This window comes from Nelumbo nucifera, chromosome 4 (genome assembly GCF_055504915.1).
Source record: "Nelumbo nucifera cultivar China Antique chromosome 4, China Antique-T2T, whole genome shotgun sequence".
Taxonomy (NCBI): domain Eukaryota; kingdom Viridiplantae; phylum Streptophyta; class Magnoliopsida; order Proteales; family Nelumbonaceae; genus Nelumbo; species Nelumbo nucifera.
Genome location: NC_142652.1, coordinates 34173212 through 34183962, shown reverse-complemented (window position 1 = coordinate 34183962; position 10751 = coordinate 34173212). Strand labels below are relative to the sequence as shown.

At 37.0% G+C, this 10751-nt stretch overlaps 1 protein-coding gene across 1 annotated transcript; it reads right to left on the bottom strand.

Annotated features, from left to right (window-relative positions):
- Nucleotides 1–6928: 6928 nt before the first annotated feature.
- LOC104607357 (pectinesterase) lies at nucleotides 6929–8928 on the bottom strand. The gene is made up of 2 exons (XM_010272981.3): nucleotides 7976–8928; nucleotides 6929–7812 (listed from the first exon to the last, which is right to left on the bottom strand). The coding sequence occupies exons 1-2, from the start codon at nucleotides 8895–8897 to the stop codon at nucleotides 7124–7126; spliced, it is 1611 nt and encodes a 536-aa protein (XP_010271283.2). The 5' UTR covers nucleotides 8898–8928; the 3' UTR covers nucleotides 6929–7123.
- Between the last annotated feature and the right edge of the window lie 1823 nt (nucleotides 8929–10751).

Here is a 10751-nt window from a genome sequence, read left to right as displayed (position 1 = left end):
AAGGTAATTTTAGTGCAAAAAAAGTTTTACACTACATCCACACTTTTATATATAGTATAGATATATGAAGGAGAAGCCGTGAGTTTGTTATATATGTAGTTGATATTAATAATATGTATACAAGACCAATAAGCAAAAAAATGAGCTATAGTGTTCTGCTCACGCCTGATATATTCTATTTGAATCTCCTCAAAGAATCTTAGTAAATTATATATATGATCTTAAAGCATTGTTTCCATTTGAACCTCCTCCCCAGGTATGTTGCATAAAAAAATATAAGGATTTCTTTTTGAATCTTTCCTTTTTAGCTACTTCAAGTCCTTTGATTATGTTGTGGAGATCAACATCTTGGCATCTTGCTTCTTGACATGGAATTTATTCTACGGATATTAAATGATTATTTTTAGATACTATAGAATAAGCTACACTGGCATGTAAGCATGGAGACTTAAATGAGCCATCAACATATGTTCTGATAAAATCTGAGGCTTGAGACGACTTAAGGAACAATTTTGCTGAGTAGAAGAGCTCCCGAGGTTTTCTTTGTATAACAATTTTAACTTTTCCAACACTTGTATAAGGGATGAGAATAGATTTTGAAATTTCCTCGAGTTTTGCTCGTCCTATATGAGCCTCAAAATAATGTAGAATCGGGCAAAGTAGTGATCAAGTTCCTTCTTCTCACACTTAGTTTGAGCTTGTTCAACCAATAATGAATAATGAGAAGAAAAGATTCCTATTGTAAGTAGCAGACCCTTGACCCCAGTGGGCCCCACTTCCTTGCCTCTTCCTCCCAAAACCTTTTAAACTCCGAAGGGGAGGCGCCTTGGGGAGAACAAAATACAGAACACAGAGGCGACCATTGTCCAAGCGACACCTTATTCACTCAGCACCAAGTTCCATTTAAGTTCAGAAACCCTTTCCCTGCTCTCTCACTTCATTGGGGCAACCTTTATCTCAATCGTTCACTCGGCTTCACAGCAGGGCTACAATCAGCCCACCATTGGCTCCACATATTAGATTACAGATGCAAATCCGGCAAAAACAGGATGACGAAACACACATCTATTTGCTCCATTTGATTTCGGAGAAGAAAGCTTCAGTCGACTGTTTGTTCTATCATCATCGTATTTGTAAAGGGGGAAGGAATCCAATGTTATCTGAATAGGAAAGTACTAAACTCCCTATCTATTGTGATTTCCTCCCTGATTTGTTCTATATCTATTTGCTATATGATATTCATGCTACTGTGGTTTAGCAGAATGATCTGATTGGTTTACCCTTTAACACTTGATAAATACATGGCTGATTTATTCATTTCTTCATATTAGTAGAATCGGATCCGAATCTTTAAAATCCCTTTTGTCCGAACTAGCTATTGACTTCATTTGACAAATTGCTATTTGTTACTGACTCAATATTAGTGTTCAGTATTTCCTGTACAAATTGTTATTCATTGCCTTGGTCCTACCTCATCTTGTCATTTCTTGATAATTGTAGCAGCTGTACCTATCCAATATTAGCATTCATAATCAGGCTGTAAAGCCTTATTTGCATCTTTCGTACTGCTAGGCTAAAGTCTGTTTTGTGAATTCTATTAATACTCATAGCTATTATCTCTTTTGTTTTGTTGACTGGCCTATTTAATCCTACTTAAGCACTTTAGTTATTATTATCAATGTTCATTTTCTTCTTGCTGTTAACTTTCACCGCTAATTCATTCTCTTGTTGTAACTATTCCTTATAGCATTTCTCCATTATTATTATCTGCCTATTTGCTATTTAAACCTTTCTGATTTTTATTAGTATTTTCATTTTGGCACGCCTGCGCTCCCCACACACCTGATCCTATTTAACCTCCTTGCATGCCGGTCCAAATACGACTACAAAAACTTACAAGTGTCAACGAAATCATGGCTTCCAACCGATTCCAACTCCCTGAACTCAACTTAGAAAACCACACCCACCCCACATTCCCTGCCATTTCCCCTATACAACAAACAACCATAGCTGAAACAGAACCCAACTCACCTATACATCCTACTTCTACATCTTACGAAGATACAACCGCTGCACTAAATCAATGCCTAGCCGTGCTAGCTACTGAAAATAGAGAACTTCGCCAACAAATCCAAAATCCACACCCCACACAAACTACATGCTCTCCTTCTACACACCCAATACACACAACACACACCGCACATTACACAATCCTCATCTCCCCTACCCATTTCAGCACCTCTACCCACTCTAACACCCACCCAACCTACTACCCATCCACTCCCACTAGAGGCAACTCTTCCTATTCCCCACCCGTCTCAAGAAAACATAGAGTTAATGGTCAACAAATTAACAGCTAAACAGTTAGACGACTATAAAAGCTCCTTAGAAGCTTTTTCCTTACATGAGCTTTGTTCCCTTCCTTTCCCCTCTCACATTAGTGAAATTTCGTTTTTCCCCAATTCCCCTTATATGATGGAATAGGAAACCCCTGCACCCACATAAAAGCTTTCCTCATTAAATGCGTAAATATTTAGAACAATGATGCTTTACTTTTACAACATGGTATATCTATCCAAAGAGCCTTTGAAGCAAAACGGAACCTTCCTATTTAGGTCCTCTCTTGACACATCTCCTCGCACTTACACCCAACCCTGCACATCCATCCATAACACAGTTTGACACTTTACATATGCACCAATCCAACATAAAAATGAACGAAAACCACTAAAGATACATAACGTCGATTATGTAGACCTCTTTCATAACCTCCTCCAGTGCAATATGATCCAACACCCATGAATCAAACTGGATGCACCAAAACATAAAAATTATAGAGAAGATCAATACTGCCAATTCAGGACACCTTGTAGGTAATTGTAACACATTTAAATATTTTTTCCAAGATTTAACTGAAAAAAATAAACTTTCAGTTGCCATCCCCCCACCTACTACTCACTCTTCCACCACACCACAAAACCAACCCACTCCTGATCTAGGAATCTTTACAAAGCCACTCCCTCCACACCCAATTAATGTAAACTTGGCTCAACCTACCTCCTCTTTCAGAGCTACACTTAACTCTCACCAAATTAACACTCTAGGGATCCATCATCTTGGTAATCACACCACCACATCAGCACCTTTTCACTACCGCCCTTCCCATATTCCTTATATTTATAGATCCCCAACCCTTCCCATAATTTACAACCGTCATCCTCCAACTCCTCCAAAATTCCAACACCCATAGAATAAGTTTTAATGACATCTTAGCCCCCCCACACACATTCGGTCTAACCTATCTCCTGCTGATTTACATGCTTTGCTCGAACCCCTACTCACCCCTAATGGCATTACATTTATTCTAATAAAAGATACAAAACATAACGGACCCTATCATTGAACATTTGCACACTAAACACATTTTACAAATTAAACATCGATACAACATACATCAGTGAATGTCCCATTGCCATCACCATCTATGACAACACCCTATTCACCCCTATGTGTTTTTACATTCAAAGGGTCATAAACATCAGAGTGTTACATGAAAATGTTTTTAAATAAACAATCAAATAAATTTGTTTTTATAGAAAATAAATAAATAAGTAATTATTTAAAATGAATGATTGTGTGTGAGAGTGTTGCATGGAGACAACTAGAGGATTAAACTAGGGCCTATGGCCACTCTACCATCAAAACAACTTCAAGAGACCAAAAGTTGAACCATCTCACCATTTTTTCACTTACCCTTTCACTCTCAGACGTCTAGCAATCACATTCTCTTAGTCTCGGACCGAAAACAAAGGTTGAACCATCTCAACCACTCTCTTTTATTGAGATTTTTTTTCCTTCCATTCGTATGCGACCTCTCACTTCTGAGTTTTTTACGCAAGTTTTCTTCCAAGCAAAAGTTTCAGCTACTTCGGTTGCTGGCGTTGCAAAAGTTTTAGTCGTTACAAACGTTGCAGGAGTTTCAGACGTTTTACCTCTCACTTCTGAGTTTTTTACGCAGGTTTTTTTCAAACGTTCCCAAACAACAGGTCGGAGGTCAAACCTCTATTTTATTGAGAAACGATGCATAAATAACTGAAAAAAATGAAGATTTAACAAAAAAAGAATAAAAAAAAAAAAAAACAGGTATAAACTAAACGGGTCGATGCATGACCTGTATAACATTTCGGGCGAAGAAGACGACGAAAACGGGTCTACGATGGCCCACTTTTGAAAACCCGAATACAAATAGTCGGGTCCAGCTGATCCAGACTCGTACCCATTACGGTTCATTTGGACCGGTACACAGTACAGGTCAGTTGGAAATGTGCAGAATATATTTTAAATAATAAAATAAATAATAATAATAATAATAATGATTTCAGTATTTTAATACAATTAATTAACAGTACTAATTAACCATATTTTCAATAATTATAGTATGAATTTATTAACAGTTAACAGTATTTTAATAATTATCTGTACTTTAGTAAATACTTATTAAATACTATTAATTATTAAAATACTGTTAACTGTTAATAATTACAATATTTTAATAATCAACATTAAAAAACATTGTTAATGATTGTAGTATTTTTAATACTGTTAATTAACAATACTAATTACTTATAATTTCAATAGTTATAGTATTTTCATAAATGCAATATTTATTAACAGTTAACAGTATTTTCATTAATTAACAGTATTTTAATAATAAACAGTATTTTAAGTAATATTTAACAGTATTTTCAGTGTATTTGATAATTACAGTAAATATAGTATTTTAACAGTATATGATTATAGTATTTTTAATAATTTCAGTATTTTAATACTGTTAATTAACAATACTAATTACCCATATTTTCAATAATTATATTATTTTCATAAATACAGTATTTATTAACAGTTAACAGTATTTTAATAATTAACAGTATTTTTAGTATATTTGATAATTATAGTAAATATAGTATTTTAACAGTATATTTGATAAACAATATTTTAATAATTAACAGTATTTTCAATATATTTGGTAATCACAGTAAATATAGTATTTTAACAGTATATTTGATAAACAGTATTTTAATAATTAACAGTCTTTTCAATAATTAACAATGTATTTTCAGTATATTTGATAATTAAAACCTGAATACGAATAGTTGGGTCCAACTGATCCAGACCCATACTCATTACGGTTAATTTGGACCTGTACACAGTACGGGTCAATTGGAAATGTGCACATTATATTTTAAATAATAAAAAAATAAACAATAATAATAATAATAATAATAATAATAATTTCTGTATATTAATACTATTAATTAACAGTACTAATTAACCATATTTTATAATTATAGTATTTACATAAATACAGTATTTATTAACAGTTAACAACATTTTAATAATTATCTGTATTTTAATAAATACTTATTTAATGTTAATTATTTAATAACTAACAGTTAAAAAACATTGTTAATGATTATAGTATTTTTAATAATTTCAGTATTTTAATACTGTTAATTAACAATACTAATTACCCATGTTTTCAATAATTATAGTATTACACATGGGCTTGGGCCGTGCCAATCCGATCCCCCAAAAGTAAACTGAAATTCTCTATATTATTGTTTTTTGACCAAACAGATAACATAAATTTTGCTTTTTTGTTCCATATGCACATTATAATATTTTTAACTCAACTCATTAATATCATATTTATGCATATTGCAGGGGTTTCTTTCGCTAGTTTTAATTATAGGGGTGTCAATTGGACTGGATTTAGTTCAATCCGATACAGTCCAATATGAATCCATTACAAATGGATCTAATCCAGTTCAATGAATATTTTGGATTGATTTAATTCAATGTCTGAACCATTCAATCTATTCAAGTTCATGTTAATTTAGATTGGTTCCAACTTAAACCTGATTCATGGACACCTATGTTCTTATTTTTCTTTCAATAAATCAGACATTGACTCAATTCAATATAAATTCATTACAGATGGACCAAGTTGGTCCATTAAATCTGCCTAAATTTATTATGTGTTATTGCTCCATCTAATCCCTCCAAATTGATTTTGATTTGAACGGCATGTCCAACCCACCCCCTAATTTTCAGATGTCTTTGCGTTTGAGGATTATTTAAAAAATTTTAAAGAAAGTAATTTCATATTGATAGTAAGACAAAGATGATAAAGACTAATATAAGTATAAACTGTCTGATGTATATATTGAGAGAGAGAGTACCGAGTGTCCAGCTTAAATAGATGCCACCTGTATTAAGTAATGTATGTCCTGTCATTATATCAACGAATCCAATGCTATCCGTTCTAAAAAACTGTATACTAGTGTTTTATATATGGTAGCGAATGTAACTTCCACGTGTGATGAGAGCTGTGACCGACACCTGCTATGAGAGAATGTTGCATGTTGGGGACGTGGAGAGTTGCAGGGAATGTGGCAGGACACTGTTCATCTTCCGCGTTATTGGCCTAATTGACTCACTTATTTTACCTCTTACGTACCCTAGAGCCCATGGATGTCTACCATCAAGCATTCCATCAGACAACTGTTGGGCGTGAATAGATGCCACCTGCAGATCCCTAACCATCTATGCCTCTTTCAGTGATCGCAGGATGGAAGAAAAATAAAAGCTTGATGCAGGATCAAGGGAGACAATAACACCAAGAAAGATAAATATGCCCAAGAGTATAACTACAGGCCTGAGGCCGATGAATAACTGAAAGCAAAAGACCAGCGATAATTCCAGCGTTGGAAACAGAAAGAGTTATTAATAGACCTAAACAGAGAGCCGAGAGCTTGCTCGTTCTTCCTGTAACGCAAATACAATGCCTTACCAATCAACCTTGTCATAATCCTTGTGCCGTCAGCGATTAGTTGGTTGATTGGACTTCAGAATAATACTAACGATATGTTCACACAATCACATCTATTAATTCATTGATTATTAGTTTCAATTTAATACAAATAACTGAATAAGGAATTCAATCCAGACAAACTATATTATAATTTCTGTACCTAAAGAGTAAAGATCTCATACTAATAGCCTATATATTATATATATTTGTGTGATTGCATCTTCTGACAGAAAAGCTTTAAAACACAAGTCACATCCCGGAAGTGAAGGGGACTCCGGTGGCCGGAATCCAAGTGTCTCCTCCCAAGAAATTCCCGACTGTAAATTTTCCGGCATCAGAAGCACTCATGACATGAAACCCCGGCCACTTTACACGCTGACTGGTGCTTGCACCGACACCCGTGTTCATATACTCCCCATAATACAAAGTACTCAACGCAAAGCTGCCACTCCATTCAAGCCATCCATCCGGGTCGATCAAGCTATCAAGAGATGTCTTCATGAACACAGTCCTTGAGTACTTTTGCCATGGCCGACCAAGGTAGGTCTTGAATGAACCCTGCAGAGGTCTTAAGTCTGAAGCGGCCGTGACCCGTGAATTGTGGATGGAGATGCCTGTATTTTCGTTGGGGTCTGTCCTTCCCTGAGCAGTCAACGTATTCCGCTGACCGCTCATGGGCTTTCTAACGTAAATGTTGCAATTCTGGAGAACAGCGACAGCATCTCCGAAGATGAAATCAACGGTGCCGTAGATATCACAGTCGCGATAGAATTGCCGCTGAGAGTAGACGTATAGGGTGTCCTGGTAACCTTTGAAGCTGCAACGGTAGAACACTGAGAGATCAGAACCTGAGCGGAGGGCAACTGCTTGGTGCTTCTGGGGTCCCGCTGTGTTTTCGAATGTCATGTCCCGAGCCATGAACCTATCGCGGGTGACCGCTGGAGGAGATAAAAATAAACTCCACGTAAGTCACAGTGAAATATGAGATGTTTTAAGCATTACTTTTTACTAGTTACAAGTTAATAAATTAATAAAGAACTAATAGATATCTTTGCTTAACAGGATTTGAATTGATAATTCATGAAGAATAATAGAACTTACCAACTGTTGCTGATCGGAAAGTAGTGGAACCATCTTGAACGTTCTTGCTGCCTGTAACGATTGTAGCGTCGATCCCGTCTCCAATCAACATGATGTTTGAAGCTTTGATCTCAACGTTCTCTTTGTAAACACCCCTTTTCACATATATAACAAATCTCTTCCCACTTCTCTTGGACGAAGCAGCCACTGCCTGAGAGATGGTCCTGTAATTACCAGAGCCATCTGCAGCAACCACAACATCAGCTTGTGAAGCTGCACTCGATGACTGAAGAAGCTTCCTGTCAGCAGCTGAGACCCATGTCGGGAAGCCATCAGAAAGCAACCGGCGATTACCACCTTGCTTACCCATCAGAGATGCAACTGATGAAGCCGCTGCCTTGTTTATGGCAAGCGAGTTGCTAATCATCTTGGAGAAGTTACTCAACATGAAGGGAAAGGAATTAGACAAGTAAGATGACAAGTTTAGCTCAGTGAATCCGTTTTGGCAGGTCTGCTGGTTGGTGATGGCGGCACTCAGCCATGTCTGAGCATCGGACCATCTCAATGGATTCTTATTAGACCCCATAGTGCGGTTAAGCTGGGTGATTGTGTCAGCATAAAGCTCCACACAGTCAGCCCACGCCACCTTGGCCTTGTCATCAAATGAGCTCAAGTCCATGGCAGAAATGAGCCCATGGGCTCGTAGGGCTTGGTCCATGGTGAAACTAAGGGCAGCCTCACGAAAACTGAATTGGGTTTCATGATCATCTAAGGTGGCAAGGGGTTTATTAGAATAACTCATAAAATAAGACTCACATATTTCAGGATATGGGGTTTGGCTACAAGATGATGATATTGTCTCCGAGTTCACCACCCCAATGACTAAAGCAAGAGAAATACACACAAAACCCAACACAAGCTTATCCATGGAGACTCTGCACATTTTCTAACTCACTATGCTTCAACCTCCAATGCTTGAAGAATACAAGACTGAGTCCTTTTATAGGCAAAAGTTGGGGTCTGTGGGTAAGTTTCAGTAGTAGATAATTGAACGCGTATAAGGTTTTAAGCACACAGCCACGTCAAGGCTCACCATTCACATTGAAAACCAATCTCATTCCATCGGTATTTGGTAGAATTTTTGTTCCAAATTTCCAATCTATTAGGCTTCGACCAAATGCCACGTCATACGGCCTCTCCTTTCCCCTTAATCCAATTCTGCTTTTCTATCTTCATTCCTTTCTTAAATCTAATAAATTGCCACCTCAGAATTTTTTTTATCTCCCTTTCCCCATCCCTATTATTAGGAAACTAACATATGAGAGTTACCGGTTTTTACTTTCTCTTTCCCGTTGACGTTTTATATTCCATCACACGTTATTTCTCCTTCCAAACTTGACTGTGTCTGCTTCCTAAAAGTAAATTACCTTTTGCTTATATCAGATTCCAATATATCCTTCTTAACATGGAACCGGAGGTTTGTGACAACGCTATGACAAGAGGCACCCAGAATGGATCAAGTGTACGCCCAGAAATAGAAAATAGAACAGATCACCATAGCGAGTCCGGATCTCCTGCCCATAACATCTTTGTCCATATTTGCCTACATAACATCGCAGTCACATATAGAGAATATCTCATCCTCTTGCATAGTTTAATATAAAGGAGATATTCCCAGTTCACAGAATAGTGTATTGTAAATAAACGTGGGCAGAGTTCTCGTGGACAGGATATTCCGCGTCGACCGGCCCAAACAAAAACCCCACCGAAATAAAGTCCAACGCCCCAATCCTATAGAAAGACAAAAAACAGGTCCCAAAAGCAACCACCCAGGACGAGCTCACATCCGCATATCATAAGACGACGACACGTCATTTGGAGCTTTAAATGTCCACTTGACGTGGTTCACTTGACACGGAACCCATGCGTTTGGACTCGAAGATCGAAAGCAGTGAGGTTATGGAATAACTGCCTACAACAATGGCGGAGATCAGAAAGAAAAAAATAAAATTAGTATTGGAGGTTCTTCAATGGCGGGTCTTCAGTTAGGCAAGGCTTTTAAAGGTAAGACTGATGGTGGAAATAGAGGAGATGGCAAGGTGTTGAGAGAGGTCAAAGATGGGGGTTTTGAAGGTAAGACTCGGGAGGGAGATAGAGGGAGAGGGGTTTCTGTGACAAAGTACAATTCATCGTGGTTGGAGAAGTTTCAGTTTTTGTTGACAATGAAGCTTGAATCGGAAGCTACGTTGATGAGTTTATTGCCATTTGAAAATTATGAAGGTTATAGAAAATATGGTGCTGTTGGAGATGAATGGGGTGTTGGGATTGTCTTATTTTACAACCGCTAACGGTTGGTGTGGTTCCTCTTTAGGTTAAAGAGGTTTTATATATAAGTTTTATTTTGTATGTAGGGTTAAGGTCTTTTGGGAGAAAAATGTGTGAGAGAAAAATACAGAATGCTCTTGGTGTGAGAGTGAGTTTTTTCTCTTGTTTTTGTTCTCCAAGTTGAGAGGAAAGGGAGAACGGGTGTACAAGGGTTAAGGGTTTGTTTGGGCTGCAAGCTGTAAGGTACTTGTATTATTCTCAGTTTTCTTTCATAATGAAGAACAAATTTCGTCTTTCCCGTGGATGTAGGCAGTAAGGCCGAACCACGCAAATCTTTGTGTTCTTTGTGGTGTATGGTTTTATTGGTCTTTGCTTGGATTTTATCATTTTTGCTGCTATTAGATTTCTCGTGTTTGTCGTTTCAAATACCTTCTAATTTTGTACTGTGGGTGGTTGTTGTGAGGCCCCAACA

What these genes read in the sequence shown, in the direction of transcription:
- LOC104607357 (XM_010272981.3), bottom strand. Translation starts at nt 8,897, where the DNA reads ATGTGCAGAGTCTCCATGGATAAGCTTGTGTTGGGTTTTGTGTGTATT. An exon ending in TTTCCGATCAGCAACAGTTG is followed by an intron (nt 7,813 to 7,975) that starts GTAAGTTCTATT and finishes TATCTCCTCCAG; the next exon opens with CGGTCACCCGCGATAGGTTC.